This window comes from Dromiciops gliroides, chromosome 4 (assembly GCF_019393635.1).
Source record: "Dromiciops gliroides isolate mDroGli1 chromosome 4, mDroGli1.pri, whole genome shotgun sequence".
In the NCBI taxonomy this organism is placed as follows: domain Eukaryota; kingdom Metazoa; phylum Chordata; class Mammalia; order Microbiotheria; family Microbiotheriidae; genus Dromiciops; species Dromiciops gliroides.
Genome location: NC_057864.1, coordinates 185,297,664 through 185,318,575, shown reverse-complemented (window position 1 = coordinate 185,318,575; position 20,912 = coordinate 185,297,664). Strand labels below are relative to the sequence as shown.

At 49.4% G+C, this 20,912-nt stretch overlaps 1 protein-coding gene across 6 annotated transcripts in view; it reads left to right on the top strand.

The window, feature by feature from the left end:
- The window catches only part of ARHGAP23 (Rho GTPase activating protein 23), a 138,644-nt gene that overhangs the window by 61,831 nt on the left and 55,901 nt on the right, over positions 1-20,912 (top strand). For 2 of the 6 annotated variants that reach the window (XM_044002236.1, XM_044002235.1), the window contains exons 2-10: positions 8,193-8,354; positions 11,178-11,202; positions 13,093-13,188; positions 13,640-13,718; positions 14,283-14,337; positions 17,481-18,642; positions 19,264-19,419; positions 19,750-19,861; positions 20,327-20,399. In XM_044002236.1, coding sequence (XP_043858171.1) covers positions 8,193-8,354; positions 11,178-11,202; positions 13,093-13,188; positions 13,640-13,718; positions 14,283-14,337; positions 17,481-18,642; positions 19,264-19,419; positions 19,750-19,861; positions 20,327-20,399 — 1,920 coding nt within the window. Of the gene's footprint in view, positions 1-898; positions 1,446-8,192; positions 8,355-11,177; positions 11,203-13,069; positions 13,189-13,639; positions 13,719-14,282; positions 14,338-17,480; positions 18,643-19,263; positions 19,420-19,749; positions 19,862-20,326; positions 20,400-20,912 lie in introns of those variants that run through there. The other 4 variants (XM_044002234.1, XM_044002232.1, XM_044002238.1 and 1 more) reach the window with 4 other exon arrangements.

The following is a 20,912-nucleotide window of genomic DNA, read 5'->3' as shown; positions in this document are numbered from 1 at the left end:
TCAGTTTCCCCCTAAACTCACATTTATGTTGAAATATGTGGAGCATTCAGACAGCTGGCATTGTGGGAGGGGTGGGGTGCTGCCTGCCTGTCACCTTGCCACCTCTAGGAGCTGGGTGGGGTCTTCTGTTTGGCTCTTTTAGGTAGGTAGGGCTGGTATGTGTGTATGTGTGTGTGTGCGATGTTTACAACTCTTCTGTGGGAACTACACACAGTACCATTCTTCCAGGCCAAGCTGGGAGTGGGGGAAGAGGACTGTGTCACTCTCTAATGAATGGGGAGTAATGTTGTTATGTGGCTCCAGTGCTCCATGCCTCTGAATGTGCCTTGGAGAGGGCTCTGTGATGTGGTGTGTATCATGTGTATCTGTGCAGGTTATGTGTAATGTGTGTGTGCATGTGTGGGTGTGTGTGAGGGTTGCCTGTATGCAGTGAATGTGCAAAGTGACTGCATCTGGGCAGTGTGTGTTTGTGTATGTGTATGTGTGTGTGTTCTCATTGGAGAGCTGCAATGGATAGAATCCTCGTCTGTGCTTCTGTGTGTGCATTGTGTGTATTTGTGCAGCAAATCAGTGTGTGTGAAGTGTGGGTATTTGTGCAATTTAAGTGTCTGTGGGCAGCATGTATTTGAATAGTGTGTACTTGTGTGCATGGGGAAATGTTGCACATAGTGCATAGGCCAGTAGTTGTGTGTGTGTGTGTGTGTGTGTGTGTGTGTGTGTGTGTGTGTGTGTGATGTGCATCCGCGCGGCGTGGAGCAGCCTGGGCGGAGGGAAGGGAGGAGGGAGGGGAAGAGGGTGGCCTGTGTGGCCTCAGGCAGGCTGGGGGCCGGCCCTGGGCTGGGGGAGGCGTTTGCTCCATTGCCGGAGTTGCTGGCGTGTCCGGGCTTGGGAGCTTTCGGCTGCGGGAGGCTCAGGAGGTGACGGCGCCGCTCCCGGGCCCCCCCGCTCCTCTCCGGCCCCTAGACCCCAGGACCCCCCAGCTGGCTCAGCACGGCTCAGCCTGGCTCAAGAGGGCGGGGGCCAGGGAGGGGGCCCCCTCGGGCTCGCCTCCCAGAGGGAGCGGGCCGGGGCGAGGAGCCGGAGCGGAGCAGCCCCGGCTCCGAAGGAGAGGAGGAGAGAGAAGTTGTTCCCGCTCCGGGGAATGCCGAGCCCCTCCCTCCTCCGCGCGTCCGGCTCCGGAAAGCCGGGCCCTCCCCTCTGACGGCTCCCGGGGCCCCTGGAGCCCCGCGCCCGCGCTCGCACCCCCGCGCTCCCGGGCCATGTCGCTGGTGGGTCGGGCAGTGTGGCGAGTGGAGCGGGCCGGGGGTGGGGGCTGGCGCTGGGAGAGGGCCATCGGAGTGGACTGCAGCTCCCCCGAGCCGCGCTGCCTCTGGCTTCCGAGTCTCCGCCACGAAGACCGGCGGCTGTCGGGGCCCCACCGTCGGGGGATCGCGGCTAGGGGCAGGGTGAGACGTGTGGCAGCCTCTGATGGGCCGGGGAGGGGGGCGGGGGCTCGCACCGAGGGGGCTGGTGTCCAGTGCTCCTGAAAACTGCGCGGATGTTTGGAAGGGTAGAGCTGTGGGCGGGAGGGTGGCTGGCGCTTCTTGGGTCTCGGAGGTGCCACCTCAATGACAAGGGCAGCCCCCAAGCAAACGAGTCTCCAGATCCATCGGGAAAGGGTGAAGGGGAGAAGCTCAGGGTTTGTAGGGTCTCTCAGGGTCTCAGGTGGTTAGCTAGTCAGCTTCCAGAAACCCAGCTCCTCATCGACCCCTGTCTAAGTTTTTCACGCCTACTGGTAATTCTACCATATAACTGGGCATTGCTGCCCTCCAGCCCTAAAGTTGTCTGGGATGAAAGAGGGAGGAACATATTTGGAGAGACGTGCTCAGACAGAGCATCAGGGAAACCGAGCAGGGCGAAGGATGGGTTGGGAGGCACTACCCTGCTTGGCATTCTGTTGATGAAGGTGCAGATAGGTTCTTTGACTGGCAGCAGCAAAGTGCTGAGGTGGCAGAATGGTCATCAGTGGGCAGTGACCTCAGGCAAGGGACAGAGAGGGGTTGGGGGGTAGTGTGTTTCCGATGTCAGGGATAGACCAGGCTGGTAGGGCATGAGTCACAGTGGGCACAGTGCCCAGCATGAACTCTGTGCTCTCGGCAATGACCTCTTTATTCTCCTGTGTGCCAATTGGGGGGGAAGGGGAACCAGGATTCCTGAGTTCAGTTCCCTGGCATTGCCACCCAGCACGTGTGCAGCTGCCTCACTTGTCAAATTTTTGGATAACTGGATAACTCTAGATTTCTTCCCCTATAATTTCCCATATCTAGATCTTAATTTCTTCTGGGGTGTGTGTGTGTGTGTGTGTGTTTGTGTGTGATGCTTACAAGGCTGTGGCCCGAATGGGGTTGGGGTATGTGTGATAGAATATCCTTATACACAGTGGTTATTGTAGGTGAGGCAAGAAGATATGGCCAAAATGACTACCCCAAGAAAGTTGACCAGGAAGGAAAAGCCTGAAAGGAAAGGAGAGAGGAGGAAAGAAAATGGAGAGATACAGACAAGAATGGGGGTGGGAATGACAAAATTTCAGTGAAAGGTATTGAGTGGCTAAGGCTTGCCCATATCTCCTGGACTGGAAGCTGGGGTGAGACATGGTGGATTGTTGGCAGCTGCCAGAACTTTGGGTGTGTGGGCATCGGGGGCACTGCCTATGGAGGGACCTGTCAGGGCCACTTCCCATCCCAGGGACAGCTGTGGGCTTAACTCTAATCCAGGGGGACGGCACAGGGACAATGAGAGCTGTGGAGAGGCTTGGCAGTGAGGTTGGAATGGGGGGAGGGGTGGCATCCTAAATCCCCGAGGATGCCTAGGAAGGCTGTCAGGATCGGGGTGGAGAACTTATAAGTATGAGCATCATCCTTCCCCCTAGTCTGCTTCATGGTAGGAAAGGACTGAAGCTTCTCTCTTGAGGCCCCCCTCTACCCCTTACCCCTCGTTAGCAAATATGGGGAGTCTTGGAGATCGAAAATCTCCAGAATTCCCAGTAAATATTTTCTTCTTCCCCTCTTCCAGAGCTAGGGCTATTGAGCAATCTCCTCTGAGGCCCAAATTGTTCATGATGCTGAATTTGGGAGGTGGGTTGGGGGGGGGGGATGGTAGCCCTCTACTCCACAGAGCCTTTAGCAGAGGCTCAGACTCCAGCTGTAGCCAGAGAACAGGAAACCAGATATCACAAAATCACAGAATCTTGAGGTTAAAAGAGACCTCAGAGGTCTCGACCTCTTTTTCCCACAATACTAGAATTCTCTCTGCAACATTCCTGACACTCTGTTTGATACTTCCACTGTAGGAAAACTCACGCCCTAACAAGGTAGTCTATTCTATTATTGTCCTCCTGTAATTGTTAGAGAATTCTCTCTTACACCTACGGCATCTGATTTGTAGGAACAAGAATAAGATCGATTGAGAGCCAGAGCGCCAGGGTTCTTATCCTGGCTTGGTTTCTTGCTACTTGCATTTCTTTGGGCACATCCTTGTCACCACTCAGCCTTAGGTTCCTAATATGTAAAAAGAGGGGCTTGGAACAGACGATTTCTAAGGTTCCTTACAACTTAAAAGTTACTTAATTCTTACCCAATGGTCCTCTTCTACTCTCTAGGACTATACAGAGCAAATATGTTCCTCCTAATACAAGACAACTCTTCAGACAATTTAAGACATCAATTGTATCCCCTCCTAAGTATTTTTTGATTGTCTTGTTTCCCTCCTATTTTAATGTTCTCCATTATTTATTTGTTTGTTTGTTTTTAGTGTTCTCCTTCTAATTAAACAACAAAACAACAAACTTCAATTTGATGCCTTTTGTTTTTACATATTTTCCACCCACCCCTTACAAAAGGAATTCTCCCTTGTATTAGAGAAAAGCACTTAAATAAAAAGCCGATTCGGAGAACATGTCAGATGATGTATACTGTATTCTGTCCCAGTAGGCTCCTCTGTGATGTGGAGGATAAGGGATATGGTTCATCATCTTTTCCTTGGAACTCAATTTGTTTTTTCATTTGTCAGTATCTGCAAGCATTATGACGTGGTGGAAGTGAACGCTGAGGAGTCAGAGGACCTGGGTTTAAATCCTATCCTGATCCCTCTAGCAAGTCAGTTCACCTCTGGGCTTCAATTTCCTTATCTGTAAAACAAAGCAGGGCAGCCAGGCAGCTCAGTGGATAGAGCTCCAGGACTGGAGTCAGGAAGACCTGTGTTCAAATCTGACCTCAGACACTGACTATATGACTCTGGGCAAGTCACTTAACCCTGTTTGCCTCAGTTTCCTCACCTGTAAAATGAGCTGGAGAAGGAAATAGTAAACCAGTTTCAGTATCTTTGCTAAGAAAACCCCCAAAATGGGGTCACGAAGAGTTGAATGTGACTGAAACAACTGAACAATGAAGGGGTTGTCCTAGATGTTTCCATCAACAGTTCTTTTAGTGATCTTTAAATTTCAATCACATCAGTATTTCAACTTAATACAACATTTATTCCTTGCCTTTGGTATGAAATGCATTGTGCTAGATGCTGTGGGGGGCGGGGAAGAAGAGGGAGAGAGAGCGCTTTTGCCCTCAAGGAATGTTCTATTGGAGTACAACATGGGCACAAATGCAAAGTAATACACATTAATTGTTTTAATTATTATTTTTTTTTTGCGGGGCAATGAAGGTTAAGTGACTTGCCCAGGGTCACATAGCTAGTGTCAAGTGTCTGAGGCCGGATTTGAACTCAGGTCTTCCTAAATCCAGGGCTGGTGCTTAATCCACTGTGCCACCTAGGTGCTCCCCAATACACATTAATTTTAAGAAAGGGTGTGAGGAAAGACTTTTTGTAGAACACAGGCTCCTGAGCTGTGCTTTGAAGGAAGTTGAGTTTCTAAGAGGTCATGATGAGGAATGAATACTTTCCAGATAGAGGATCAACTGTGCACAGTCACTGAAGCAAAAGATGGAGTATCATGTAGAATTTGTGAGAAAAAGTAAAATGAAATTAGTGGAAAGGAAGGTAGTTAGGAGGAGCCAGATTTGTGGATAGCATTGGCTTTGTACTTTATGCTAGAAAAAATAGGGAGCTACTGATGATTTTTGAGTAGGGAAGTGATACACTCAGATCTGTGTTTTAGGAATATCAATTGAATTGGATGTTTGGAGAGGTGAAAGCTTAGGCACAGGGAAAATTAGTGAGAAAGCTGTTTCAAACATTGGTGCTCCACAAATAACCTCTTGGATGGATGGATGGGTGGAGAAATGAATCAATGAATCAATCACCACCTTTCTCAGATATTTTGACAGCAATTATTTTGAATTTTATCCCCCATCCAGTTGGGAAGAGTTTAAGAAAGGCCTTCCTAAGGAGGGTTGATACCAGGATAGTTTGTTCAACCTCCTTCTCCTTCCTGCCAGCCTGCCCCCTCCTCCCCGCCCCCTCCCATCCTTTTCTCCTCATTCCAAACAATAGTCCCTTCCCAAAAGCAATTGCATTGAAAGGGATGAAAGAAGTATGTGTGGGGGTAGGGGGTGGTTTTTTGGGGGGCAAGGGGAGTGGTGGTGGTGCACAGCTGAAAGTATCTAACTAAGCCCTAACCACTTGGGAGGGTGGGGTTCCTCGGAGGTTTAAATTGGGGAGGGTGGTGGTAGGAATCTCCCAACAGCCTTGCTACTTGTAGTGGCTGGGTTATGAGAGGGGGGCAAGTGAGGGGGATGTTACAAGGCAGTATCTGGAGCCCCTTGACCTCTGGAGTGGAATAAGGTTCTTGGGTGGAGGAGGAGGAGAATGAGGAGGAGGGAGAGAAGGGAGAGGGAGAGGAAGGGGAGGAGTGTAGGCGCTACATAGAGGGACCCAAGGGTCAGAGAAATAGTTCTACTTTCCTTCCTTTCATCCTGATCTCTGTATCTCCTTTCTTTCATCATTTCCATTTCTCTCCCCAAGGTTTAAGAAGACTGCTCTCTTTCTTGTTGCTCTGTCTCCAGATACTTATGTTCTGACATCAAGGGCTGTCTTCTGGTTTTAAAAAGAATTCAAGAAATGTTAATATATATCATTGAACAAACAGTAGTTTGTGTCTCTTAAGCTTTAACCTCAAAGCATTCTACAACTGTAATTTACCAACAGTGCTATTCTACTACAAAGCAAGAGGAAACATAAAGGCAAAATAATTCTTTTTTTTTTTTTTAGTGAGGCAATTGGGATTAAGTGACTTGCCCAGGGTCACACAGCTAGTAAGTGTTAACTGTGTGAGGCCGGATTTGAACTCAGGTACTCCTGACTCCAGGGCTGGTGCTCTATCCATTGCACCCCCCCCCCGCCTTTTTTTTTTTTTTGTGAGGCAGTTGGGGTTAAGTGACTTGCCCAGAGTCACACAGCTAGTATTAAGTGTCTGAGGCTGGATTTGAACTCAGGTCCTCCTGACTCCAGGGCTGGTGCTCTATCCACTGTGCCACCTAGCTGCCCCAATAATTCATTTTTTAAAAACCCAGAAATCAAGGGAAATCTGGAAAGAGCCCCTGAGGCCGTCTCATTCAAATTGTGCCTGAACAAGAATTCTCTCTCCAATATGTACAATCCACCTGGTCATCAGACCTTTGCTTGTAGTCAGCCCCTTCTACTTTTGGATGTCAGTCAAGAAGTCAAGCAGTTAACATGCAGAGTATCGAGGTCAAATTAACCATGGTTAAATTTTCAGTATGAGTATTTTCACCTGGGAAATCGGCAAATGCTAGAAATCAGGGCCTGATTTACTGTTTTGATGATTGTCTAGATTTAAGAAAGTGGTGGAGAAAATGTTAATAGTTCAGATTTAACTTAAAAGCACGTTTGTGGAGACATTGTTTTTTCTTTCTGGAGATCCAGTTGTTAAACATTTACCAGCACACTACTGATTAACAAATACTTATTAAACAATTTCTATCTTCCAGCATTGTGCTAAGAATTGGTGAGAAAATAGAGCACTGGTCCTGGAGTCAGGAGGGTCTGAGTTCAAATGTCACTTCAGACATTTACTAGCTTCATGATCCTGAGCAAGTCACTTAACCCTGATTGCCTCTTTAAAACAAACAAACAAAAAAAGAATTGGTGATAAAAAGAAAGAAAGACTGTCCCTGCCCTAAAGCTTACATTCTTTTATGGGGGAAACCATGTAAATTAATGTGTGTATATATGTATATGTATGTAATATGAAATATATTAAGAGTAGATGAGGATAATCTCAGAGGGAAGGTAGAGGTTGCGGGAATGGGAGAAGACAGATTGTTCAGGATGATGATCTTCTAGTAAAAGGTGAGATTTGAAGGAAGTTAGGGAAACAGAGACAGAGGTAAAGATTGGGAGCTTCTGAGGCATGGGGGCAACCAGCAAAAGGGTAGGTAGTCAGGAGATGGAGCGTCATGTCCTAGGGATGACAAGCAGGCCCATGAATCAGAGTTCATGAGAGGTGTAATGTTTAAGAAGACTGGAAGCATACATATTTATGTCTAAGGGCAGGGAGAGGGAGGAAAGAAAAAAAGGAAAAAATTTACATGATAATGCTATATATATTCAAAAGGAATGGCAAGTTATACATAATAGATTTGCAGTTTCATGTGAAATTATTTTTTATTTATACTGTTATGGAAATACTTGCTTTATTTCATAAATTAAAAGATATTTATACATAAACACACGTATATGTGTGTGTATATGTGTATATGTGTGTGTATATGTATATAATTTTTTTTTAAAGACTGGAAAGGCCAGATTGAGAAGGGCTTTAAATGCCAAACAGTAATTTACATTTAATCCTGGAGGTAGTAAAGAACCAGTAGAGTTTATTGAGTCCGGTGGGGATAACGGTTTCAGACCATAGCTTTTGGAAAATTCTTTTGACAGATGAGTGGAGGGTGGATTGGAGTGGGGAGAAACTCCAGGTAGGGAGACCAATGGGAAAGCTGGGCACTTTCCCCTTATGCTAAGACCAAATTTGTCCCTTTGCAACTTCTACCCATTCATAGCTCCAAGTTCTGCCCTCTGGGAAATGAAAGTTGGGTTCTGCCTCCCTTTTAAGGGCTCTTTTCCCATATACTGCCAATCCCTTCCCTTCTCTTGCTATGCATGTATACAGTCATGTTTCATACCCGTTTGGATCAGTTCAGGCCAGGTCAGAATTCACCATTATTCTTCTTATTTTCCCATAGCCTTCACTGGGCCCAAGAGATGCGTGCTCTCCCGGACCCCCCCATCTCTGGCCAGGGCCCCGGACGCTGCTGTTACACAAGAACCCCCAAGATGGTTTTGGCTTCACTCTGCGGCACTTCATTGTCTACCCACCAGAGTCAGCCGTGCACTGTGGTGTAAAGGTATGGCGTTGGGTCTGAAGTCACTCTTCCCTTAGAGGCCAAGGGGGTGACCTGTATCAATGGGATATGGTGAAAAAAGCCATTGTCCCAATCAGAAGACCTAGGTTCAGGCACTAGCTTCGATTTCTCTAGGCCTCATTTTCCTCATTTATAAAATGGAAATAATGATACTTTTTTGGGGGGCAGGGCAATGAGGCTTAAATGACTTGCCCAGGGTCACACAGCTAGTAAGTATCAAGTGTCTGAGGTCAGGTTTGAACTCGGGTCCTCCTGATTCCAGGGCCAGTGCTTTATCCACTGCACCACCTAGTTGCCCCCCATAATGATACTTTTTAAAAAAGTTTACAAAAGGCAAGCTGAATGAGATTTTAAAGATCTATTTTTCATGTTCTTACAAAGGACTAGTATTTTAATACATAACATAATTGCCAAGTAAGCACTTCTCATTTACATAAGCAAGAATTATTTTTAATTTGTTAAGCAAGTCACTTCAACCTTTCTTGGCATTCATTTCTTTGTAAGACAGGACAGCTAGACCAGATGATGTCCATGTGCTGAAAATAATAATGATCTTTTTACTGCCTAGATCACAGGGTTGTTTTGAGGAATGTACTTTACAATTCTATATAAATGTAAGCTACTATTATTACCTTTGGTATAATAATGAAAGGTGATATCCTTTCCCCAACACTATCTTGATAATGTTCCCTGACAGGAAGTCCTTCTTTGGATCTAATCTAAATGCCTTCTGCTGCTTGATGAGGCCGGGGCTTCTCCTGCATGAACCCCATCCTCTGTCTGCCACCTCTCACCTACAAAACAATTAACATTTTCATAATTTGGGGAGCTCTTCTCAGGTGTAGGTTGGGGGAGGGAGGAAGAAGAGGAAAAGAAGCAAGAGAGACAGAGAGAAAGAGACAGACACAGAGAGACACAGAGGGACACAAAGAGAGAGAGACACAGAGAGAGAGAGAGAGAGAGAGAGAGACAGAGACAGAGACAGAGACAGAGAGATTGATTTCAGGTCCCCTTAGTCTGACCAACAGTTGGTCTTAGTTTAAGTATAAGAGCTAAGGGAGATTCCAAGTCTCTTTAGTCTGACCAGAGGTCTAAGGTCAAGTCTAGGAGCTGAGGGGTCATGGGTCGAGACAAATGCAGACTCCAAATGCGGGTGGGGCCCCTGCCACAGGAGCAGGTTTGTTTTGGAGTTTCAGAGTAAATTTGTGTCCCTCTCCACACCCTGGGGGATGAGATTAGCCCACACAGCTGTCAGGGGCTTCCTCCATTGAGGGCCTCAAGTCCCACCTGCTTGAACACAGGAGAGTCAAGTTACAGTGGGCATATCTAGTGTTTGAGTGAACCTATGTGCTGATGTTGATGGATGCATGTCTGTAGCTGTGTATTTTTCAGGTGTCTTGTGTATCTGTCTTTATGTCTCTGTGTGTAGCTGTGTCCTTGAGAGTAGGGGTTGGGGGATCAGACTAGGCTGATTCAAGTTAATGAACTCTTCCTAGGCCACCCAAGGATGCCAACACCTCCACTCCACCCTTTCTGAACTGATCTCTCTGGACTTCTCTAGTTCTTTCCTTCCTACCACAACTCCCCCAGGCTCTGGCCACTTTCTGCAAGACTCTACCCTGAGGGAAAATGCTCAGTTGCTTCCCTTTCTCCTCTACTGTAGGCAGAATTACCCTACATCTACAGAAGAAATGGAGGCAGGGTCAGTCCAAGCTCCAGTTGGATTTTCTGACTTTTGGGGTTGGGGAACTGTGCCCTTTCCATCCCTGGAGATCTGTTCTGGATTTGGAGAAGAGTCGGCCAGCCCAGAGGCAGGAGGGTGGCTGGGTTCCATCCTCGGTGTTTCCCACCTGGCAGTTGCTGCAGCCCAGAGGCAGCTCAGCTGTCTAAACACATCTGTCTCTTCTTCCTACCCACTTCTGATGTTGTCAGCTCCCATCAGTGAACACTCCAAGAGAAAAGGAGGATGGTACCCAAATTGGGTCCTTGCCCATTGGAAGTGACTGAAAGCCTCCATTTCTCTGTTAACTTCCACCCCTCCTGATCCCAGCCATTATGACCCCTTCTCTATTCCTATAGCTGCTCCCCCAACAAGGTCCAGATCCACGCATGTCCAAGTGATCAAAGCAGATGCCTAGCTGATCCTCCCACATCTTTACCCCTCCCCTCCACGTGTGGCACAGAGCTACCAGATTCATCTCCTCTCAGGCATGCTTTCATATTGTCCCTCCCTGACTCAGGAACTGAGGTGGCTCCTTATTACTACCTGTCCAGGAAGTCAGAAATGCTTCTGTTGTGATTTCAAGCCCTGCCCCTCCATCAGCTGCTGACCCGGTCTCATAAACTTAATCCCTTTTTATTCCTTGGTATAGACTCTGCTGATGGCTCCCCTTTCTACATCTGATTTAGTTTATTCTTATTTCTGCATGGCCTATTCTCCCAACCAAGGACATCTATTTCCCATTTCTTTGCACGATGGACTTAACCCCTGGCTCTCATCTCTCTGTGAGTCCACGTTCTTTCCTAATTGATGCTATACCCTTCATTTGCCTCCATCTCTCTGTATCCTGACTGTGTTTGAACTTCCTCCAGTCTGAGACTGTAATCTATGACTCCCCCAAGGCACACTCGATTTTCTAGTTCTAATTCCATCTGGCAAGCTAGTAGAATGAATGAAGTATTTATTAGGGGGTCTGGCTAGGTTGCGTCAGTTGGTTGCACCCTCCTTCCTTAACTGGCAGGGATTGTCTTAAGGGTTCCCAGTTGGTTCTCAACCACTCACACCAATCTCTTTGTCCTCTGCAGGAGGAAGAGAATGGAAATCGAGGAGGTAAGGAGAGATGAGGGAGGGGGAGGCTGGGGCCTGGAGGAGGGAGGGTTCAAGACTGAGAGTTGGTTTCTGCCTCCTGGGCTCTTGGTCTTTCTGTTTCTCCATCTACTTTCATGTCTAGTATCTCTCTTATCTCTGTCTCTCTGCCATTCCCACACCACCTCCTCTCTCTCTCTCTCTCTCTCCCTCTCTCTCTCTCTCTCTCTCTCTCTCTCTCTCTCGCTCTCTCGCTCTCTCGCTCTCTCGCTCTCTCGCTCTCTCGCTCTCTCTCTCTCCCTGTCCCTCTCCCTCTGTCTCTGTCTCTGTCTCTGTCTCTCCCTCTGTCTCTGTCTCTGTCTCTGTCTCTGTCTCTGTCTCTGTCTCTGTATGTCTCTTCTCTCTCCTCTGGATACCATTGCCTCTCTCTTGCTTCATTTGTCCTCTGGCCAAATTCTTGTTTCTGTGTTACTGAATCAAGAGACAGGGGGTCTATCCATCCATCAGGTGAGGAATGGGCCATTGGCTATGGGATATCTCTCCTCCTTAAATACGAGCTGATGTTAATATCTTCAACTTCTGCCATTTGCCTACAGAATCCCCTCCCCTCCCTTCAGAAGCATGGGCATGTCACATGCCATGCTGGACTGAAATTGAAACTAGGATTCTCTGTTCCCGGGTTGATGCCCATGGGGCCCTGTACATCCTGACCTCTAGTGGTAGAAATTGGGATAGAAATCTTAGAAACTGGCATCTTTTTCATTCAACTGAGGAAGACCTGTTCTATATTTCCTCTTTCTCTTCCCTCCAGCCATCCTGGGGAAACTTTCATCCTTAATCCTGCCCTAGGGAATGTGTGAGGCACAGTCATCCATATGTGTATTGGAGGAGTTGGGTGGAGGGAAGGGGATATGCGGAAGGAAGATGGATCGTGACCTTCCGTGAGAAAGGCTAAATGTATTGGTTTGTGGTGGCTAGGTGGAGTTTCTGGGGTTGAGGGGGAGGGCTGGAATGAAGTGATCTCTTGAAGGTATTAATTCTTTCACGGACATTGGGATGGTCGGAGAGCCTCCTTGGAAAGTCCAATGCTGGGATCAGGGGGCTTTCTGTTCTCTGTGCCTCAGTGTCTCCTTGTGTCATTCCCTCACCCCAACCCAGAATGTCCACATATCCATGTGATATAATAGAGTGAGGGCTGGATTAGGAGCCAGAAGACCTGGGTTTGAATCCCTCTTCCGCTATGTGCTACCCGTGTGACCTTGGGCAAATCAATTACTCTCTCTGAGCCTATTTATCATCTATAAAATAAGAGGGTTCAGGGGGCAGCTAGGTGGCGCAGTGGATAAAGCATCGGCCCTGGATTCAGGAGCACTTGACACTTACTAGCTGTGTGACCCTGGGCAAGTCACTTAAACCCCATTGCCCCACCAAAAAAAGCAAAAACAAAATAAGAGGGTTCAATTAGATCAGGGGTTCTTAACTTCTTTGTGCCATTGATCCCTCTGGCAGTCTGTGTTTTTAAGTGCATAAAGTAAAATACACTGGGTTGCAAAGGGAGCCAAGTATATTGAAATAAAGATGTTCCTGAGATCTGTCCACAGCTCCTTGGGGGGAGGATTCTGTGGAGCCCATGTCAAAGACCTTTGGATTAGATCACTGGAAAGGTCCCTCCTGGCTCTCAATCTCTGCTCCAGTGGTCTTTTGTCTATTTTTGTATTTCAGTGTCTATCTACAGTTCTTGTGCATCTGTTTGTGTTTCTTTGCATGTGTATGACCTCTTGTGTGTTTGTGTGAGTTCCTGTGTGTGTGTGGCTACATGTCACTGTGTGTGTGTATGTGTTCTACTAAGTATACCTCTGGGTATGTGTGACCCTCGGCCCCCAACCCCCAGCTAACCTGGCCACTGCCTACCAGGGCCCTCCCCCCGGAGCCACCTGGAGCCCATGGACACCATCTTTGTCAAGAATGTGAAGGATGATGGCCCTGCCCACCAGGCTGGGCTTCGGACAGGTAAGTGAAATGCCAGGGAGGGACATGCATGAAGCTCTCTCCATTGGCAACTGCTTTGCTCCTTGCTCCCACTACTTCCTCACAATGCTTAGGGAGATTGCCTCCTGGGCCCAAGGAAATCGACCCCATAACACTCCCACATCAAATAAATCATGATTTTTTTTTTTGCTTGTTTGGTTAGAATGAAGTAGTAGGTACTCTAGGGTTCTAGGCTGGGAGGCCTGGGCTCAGAGAGAGCAAGGGGATGTGGTTGAGGCAGGGGCTCTGCTACCCATCCACCAAATGAAGCTTTGGGGGGGGGGATGGAGCAAAGTGAAAGGTTCTGAAATCATGTTCTGAGAGATAATCAGGGATGCCCTTGCCAACCAGGGATGGTGTGTGTCTCCCTAAACCCAAGATCAGATCCTTAGCCTCCCCTCCACCCACCCCCACCCCCAACCTCTATCATCAGGAGATCGGCTGGTGAAAGTGAATGGCGAGAGCATCATTGGGAAGACCTACTCCCAAGTTATTGCACTGATCCAGAACAGGTGAGTAACCTCACTCTCTCCACAACCTGAGTAGTCTAAGCCCTGCATCCCCACCGCCAATCAATCAATCATTATTAACCTAATTTATGTCAGGCACTGGACTAAGCAAAAGACAGTCCCTGCCCTCAAGGGGCTTACAGTTGAATAGGGAAGACAACAAAAATATATATACAAAGAAAGCTATTTATAGGATAAATAGGAAGTAATGAACAGGGGAGGCACTGGAATTAATAAGGGTTGAGGAAGGCTTCCTGTAGGAGGTGGGATTTTAGTTGGGACTTCAAAAAGTAAAGGGAAGTCAGTATGTGGAGATGAGGATGGAAAGCATTCCAGGCATGGGGGACAGCCAGAGAAAATGCCTGGAGCCAAGAGATGGAGTGTCTTGTTCTTAGAACATTTGGCATGAGGATTGCTCCTGAGGATCTGGAGTCCTCTGTATTTCCAGACCTCCCTTTCTTCATCCCTCCCTTTGTAGAGTGTGTGTGTGTGTGTGTGTGTGTGTGTGTGTGTGTGTAGAGGTGGAAACCAATGGTGTACACTGACCACCTTCCTCTGACTCTACAGTGATGATGCCTTGGAACTCTCCATCATGCCCAAGGATGAAGACATCCTCCAACTGGTAAGTTCCTGTTCTTTGATCTTTTCCCTAGGCAGGGGCATTGCCTGGCTAGCTGAGATAGGTGAGATGCCAAGACCAAGCCTCCTCCTCTTAATGTCTTTTCTTTTTCCCATTAGTGCAGCAAGAGAGTGAGGAAAGAAAGACTTAACCCATGGGGGAGGGGTACCTGAGACTCGCCCAGTTTGCCCAATGCCAGGGCACCTCCCAGGGGGTGGCATAGGTATTGCTTCATCGAGGCCAGCTATGAGGAGGTCTCAGTTGGTGATGCCTAAGGTAGATATGCCTAGGTAGCCTCCATTAGGAGACACTGGTACAAAGCCAGATTGAAGAGGACCCTTGGCATTCCATAGAGACACCTCCCTAGACAGAAGAGCCTTTCCTCTCTCCTTTTTTTCACCTTCCCCCAAAGGGTGAGACTCTCCAGGAGACCAATCCAGGATGGCCCTCTCCAGCCCTTCCCCACCACATGTCTGCACACAGATCTTTGGGCACAGACTGGGCAAAAACCCTCCCAACAGTAAAAGGGGTGGGGTGGGATGTTATCCAACTTCTGCCTTAACATTACAGACTTTTTCCTCATTGCCTGCCCAGGCGGAGGACCAGCACTTTCTGACCATTCATTTCTACCTCATGGGTAACTCACCTCAGTCCACTACTTGATGCTTGTTGGGTGTGGTGTCAGCATAATTTCTGCTAAAGCCCGTGGCCTTGGAGAAGGGGAGAAAGTAGTGAAGGCCATTCCAGGCTCTGGGGGGAATTTATATGTCCTGCAATGCTGGTCTCCCAGCTTCCTCAACATACTCCTGGTAATCACAGGAATCATAGTGACCTCAATTGGTACAATTCCCCCATTTCAGGAACCCGGACTCAGATTGCTCCTTTGCCCTTCTGGAGGACCTTTTGAAAAGAGGAGGAATTAGAGACAGTTCTGGCTCTACTTCAATCTTCATCTCCCTATTTTTACAAAGGCTCAGAGAGATTAAGTGATTCACCCCAAATCATGTAGCATGGAGTCAGAACCCAAGCTCCGCCCAGTACACCCCTCCCTAATCTTTTTGGGCTCTGGACCGGAGGAGAAACAAATACTGTTGTCCCAGGATTGTGGGGAAAGGAGGGGAGAGAGTTCGAGGGAGGATGGAACACCGAGGATAGGGGTGAGTTCACAAGAGTCGGGGTGGGTACTCTGTGAAGCATTGGCATCTTAAAGGGTGGCACCTTCCCCCTTGTGCCAAGCATAGTGAAGGAAGGAGCCAGCTTGCATAGTATGAAGGATGGTGTGGAGGACTCTGGTGCCCACACGGAAGGGGTGGGCAGAGAGCACCAGATGTCAGTGTTTGGATGCTGGCCACTCTTCTGTCTCCCCCCACCTCGGGCCCCCCCACCAATTCTTCAACAACCGGCAGGCCCAGGAGGGTGGGGCCCAAGCATTCCTGTGGTTGGGAGCCAATAGCGTCAGCCAATCAGAGTGCGGGCAGACACTGACGCCACCACTCGACACTGTCTAGTTCTCCCCCCGCCCCCCAGGCCTGCCTCCCCCCACATCCCGGTCTCAGAGCCAGGGTGGGGGCCCGGCCAGGGAGAGCAGGGCCCTGAGAGGGAGGATTGAGGACGGGGCGCCAGGCCTCAGCTGGTTAGTGAGGGCGGAGCTGACGGGGGAACCCAGGAAAGGGAGGGGGAGCTGGGGGTGGGAAGGCGATGAGCAGAGGAGGCGTGGTCAGGATGCTGTGATGTGGGGAGCCGGCAGGATGGCCGGGAGGAGAGGTATGTGTGTGTTTGTGTGTGTGCCCTTGTATGTTTGTCCCGGTAGTGTGTTGGTGTCTCTTGGTGCATTTCTGAGAGTGTCTTATTGTAATTGTGTGATTGTGTGTGAGTAGTGTGTGTGTGTGTGTGTGTGTGTGTGTGTGTGTGTGTGTGTGTGTGTAACCGCCCTCCCCACCCCTATCCCTCGCTATACCATCCCACTGGATTATTTCCCTGGAAAAGATCCCTTATGGGGTATTAGGGAGGGGCCAGAGACCAGCTGGTCCGGAGCCCCCGGGCTTCTTCTGGCCAAAGGCTGCCGGGGTCCCTCTCTCCTGGGGGCCGCCTCCTTTTTTGGCCGGGTGAGGGCCGGCTCTGTCACTGCTCAGCAATGCAGCGCCAGCCTCAGTCTTGGAGCCAAATTCCAGGACTTGGGGGGGTAGGATGGGGGGGGGCGGGCCTGCCAAGCCCCTCAGCCAATGCTGGCCCCGGAGCTGAGCACAAGCTGAGAGAGCGCAGGAGATGGGAAAGTCTGAGATCAGGAGACTTCTCATTCCCTCCCTCTTTCCTTCCCTCCTTCCCCTCCATCCTAGGAATCATTTAAACCAACAGTAAGAGGATAGAGAAGCTTTTGGCTCCCTACCGGGGCCAGAGGAATGATCTCCTTTTCCCCTACTGCCGCCTCCTCTTCCTCTTCCCAGCCTCCATTCTGGGCTCCTTGAAGTGCCCCTCCCTCCCCAACCCCAGTCTCTTTTTCTATCTCTGGAAGCTGGGTTTGTTTTCTGATGGGGCTTTAGGCTCTCTCCAGGCAGGGTGTGTGTGGCCCCACTACCCTAAGGAGTACATGGGGGTTATTTCTGGGTGAAGAGGATGGCAAATCAAACCCTGAGCTCTTAGTTACGGCCATTAGCTTAAGCCTGAAAGGAAAGCAGTAAGCGTGATCTAATTAGCCCCATGTTGGCTTTCCAGGACTTCAGATTGGGTTTTGTACTTCTTCCTTCTTTAGAACTGGAGAGACTCCTCTCCCTCTAGTGCACCCCCCTCCACCCCCCAGCCCATCTCCATCTTCCTTCAAAGCAGCTCCCACTTCTCTCTGTCATAATAATAATAACAATAATAATAAATAGATATCATATATGTAGCACTTACAATACACTTTACATATGTGATCTTAAGTCTCACAAGAATCCTGGGAAGTAGGTGCTATTATGATTCTCATTTTATAGATGGGGAAACTTAGATTTAGAGAGGTTAAGTGACTTGCCCCTGGTCACCCAGCTAGTAATTGTCTGAAGCAGGATTTGAACTATGGTCTTCCTGATTCCACTAGGACAGTCCTGCCTAGATAAATGACCACTTGGGCTTTGCTGACCTCTTTCTCTTCTTCCTATCTCTTCCCTCAGGCTTATTCCCAGGATGCCTACCTGAAGGGGAACGAGCCATACTCAGGAGAAGCCCGGAGCATACCAGAACCACCTCCACTCTGTTACCCCCGAAAGACCTATGCCTCACAGCCCCGGGCCTCGTCCCGGGTCACCATGGTGTCTGAGCCCCACTCAACACCACCCACTGACCACTGGCGCCCTTCCCCTTGGAGTGATCCTGGCTATCGGGCCCCACCATCCTGCCCCCATCCAGACAACGCCTCCTTTGGGATGAGCCAGCCGCACCCCAATCCTAGTGCCTTTCCCCGCCTTGCTCCTGATCTTCGAACTTCCCGTGCCTTCCAGGACCCTGGGGTCCGGGCACCCCCAAGCAAACTGGAGTGCCAGCAGGCACTGTCCCACTGGTTGTCAAACCAGGTGCCTCGGAGGAGTGGGGAGGGGCGGTGCCCAGTCATGCCCCCTCGTGCTCGAAGTGTCTCCCAGGACCGGTTGGGAGATGTCGTGGCCCATCGACCCTGGCCCTGCTCTGCCTCCCAGGATGCCCTATGCCATCTGGGGCATGAGGGTTGGCATCGAGCCCGATCTGATGACTACTTAGGTCGCTTTGTCCGCTCCGCTGAGGCCCTGGGACCGGGGACACTGGTGTCTCCCCGATTTGAGCACTCTGGGTGGGTGCCCCAACATATGCCAGCCCGACCCCCTGCCTGCCTGCCCCAGGACCCCCCAGGACCGAAACCCCCAGCTCAGCCCACTCATCCCAGCTTGGATGATACAGGTTACATTGGGTACCGAAGCTATAGCCCCTCTTTCCAGCGCCGGACTGGACTTCTTCAGGCCCTTTCCTTCCGGGACTCTCCCTTTGGAGGGCTACCCACCTTCAACCTCCCCCAGCCATCTGCCCCACGTTCAGCTGAGTCCTCAGAGCCACTCAGGGTTACACGGCCAGAGCCTAACACCCAGCCACCAGAGCTGCCCATCGAGGAGCGGAGGGAGGAGGTGGTTCTCCGACAGAAACCACCAACTGGGCGCAAGGCTCAGCAGCCTCCCCCAAGGCAGATGAACTTTGGGTTTGGGGATGGGACCTCAGAACCTGAGTCAAGTGGGCAAGGAGAGCATCCAAGCAGGAAGGTGGCGCCATTGGCAGCTGCCGAAGACTCATTGGCATCCATTCCCTTCATAGGTGAGTTGGGGCAGGATATGAGAATAGGTAGTTCCTTTTCCCCACCTTCAGTGGCCAGAGATTTGTTCTGGGTGATGAGAGGGGAGCCAGAGGAAGGGAGAGGTGCATCTTTGCCCTTGAAAAGCTTCCAGTCTGATATGATGGTGGTGGTGGTAATGATGGTGATGATGAAGACGACAACTAACATTTATATAGTGTCAGGCAACTGTGCTAGAGCATTTTGCAATTATTATCTCATTTGATGCTCACAATAACCTTGGGAGGTGGGTGCTCTTATTATCCTCATTTTACAAATGAGGAAACTGAGGCTGAAGAAGGTTAAGTGACTTGCCCTGGGTCATATAGGTAGAGTCTGAGGCTATATTTGAAGTCGAGTCTTCCTGACTCCAGGCCCAGCACACTATCCATTGTATCACCCAGCTGTCCAGCTAGGTGAGACAAGGCCCCCCCGCTTAGGGTGGATACCTGGCATGGACCAGATAATGCTGAACTGGGGAGATCAGAGATATTAGGGAGAGCTCTTGGAAAAATCCACCCTTAAGGAGGGACAGGAGGGAAGGCTGCATGATGAGCCTGGCCAAGGTCTCCCTTCCCACTTTTCCTGCTTTTATCCTTCTGAAGATGAGCCTACCAGCCCCAGCATTGACCTAAAAGCCAAGCATGTACCAGCCTCAGCCGTTGTGTCCAGTGCCATGAACTCTGCCCCTGCCATGGGCACCAGCCCATCCTCCCCAACCTTCACCTTTGCCCTTGGCCGCCACTACTCCCAAGACTGCAGTGAGTACCCATGCCTCTCCTCATTGGACCCAAAGCTTACTTCCTTGTCTGCTCACTCCTTGATTTCTTAGACTTGTCCCCCATGTTTACGAAGGTTGCAATGTGATTTCTTTTGGACTCACTGTCTGATTTTCAGTAGCTCCCCCGATTGCTTTTCATTCATTCTTGGGTATAGGGCTCGGTGATCATTTTCACGGCCAGGTCAGAGTCCCTGATGTGGGAACCCTGGGAGGTAGTCTGGAACTCTGGGGAGAGGAAGAGGGAGGAACCAGGGAGCTGCCAGATGTGCTCCCAAACCCAAAGTGTATGTATTGGGGATGGGCATTACAGGCAGTATCAAAGCCGGCCGACGTTCGTCCTATCTTCTGGCCATCACGACAGAGCGCTCCAAATCATGTGATGATGGCCTCAACACCTTCCGGGAGGAGGGCAGGATACTCCGGTAAGTCACTCTTGATGTGGTTTGGTGGGGGAGAGAAGAGGAGAGGGACATGGGGCAAGGTCACCTATCCTAAGTAATGCCTTGTGCCCATTCACATACTCACTGCTAGTTATACAGTTTGGGCAGGGCAGGGACAGGCATTCTTCTGAATGTTGGATTCAGAATGAAGGGAGGGGGCTTGATTTCAAATGCAATTTGCAGTTGGAGTCCATGTGTCTTTCAGACTCCACAGCCCTTTAAGCTCCTTATTTGTAAAACGAGGGAGTTGAAGTCAGGCCGTGGGTGACCTCCCAGATCTCTTCTAGCTCTTGATTCAGAGACCCACAGAATCTGGTCTCTCTCCCCAGGGGGAGGACAGTGTTCTATTCATGGAAATCCTTAATCTTTTGGATGTTCAGAGAAAAGGAGGACGGAAAAATCAGAGTCCCCTTCCCTTATCCCACTCTTCCTCCCCTCACATGCCAGTGCTTCTCTCTCCAGACGACTCCCTAACCGAGTGCCCAGCCTTCGAATGCTGCGAAGCTTCTTCACAGATGGGGTAAGCTGCTGGAGGTGGGATGGGCCACAGGAGGTGGGGTAAAGGGAGCCCTGCCCGTCAGAGCCTTGGTCCCAAGCCTTCCCACGTGGTCAGTCTCTGTAACCTAGGATAACACTCTCTCTGGGCCTCGGTCTCCCCAGCTATAATATTTTTGTAATCAACCCTATTCCCTCCTTACTTACGTTATAGACACCACAGGGAGAAATGGGCTTATCTTTGGTCATTCTTTTTAGGGTCTTATATGATGGGGGTTAGTCAGGGGAAGGAGAAAATGGCTCATCTTAATTTCACTTTCTTCTTGGTGTGATCAGGGCTTTTGTTTAATTCTTTGCTGATCTTGTTACCTGCTCTTGCTAACCTAAATCCTGGAGATACTATAATTTCCTTTGTTTATTTAAGTCCTTATTGACATCATTAGCCCCTTTGTTTACTTAACTCCTTATTGACAGTATCACTTCCTCTGTTGATTTAATTCCTTCCAGTCTGAAGTTGAGGGTTTAGTCAAGTTTTCTC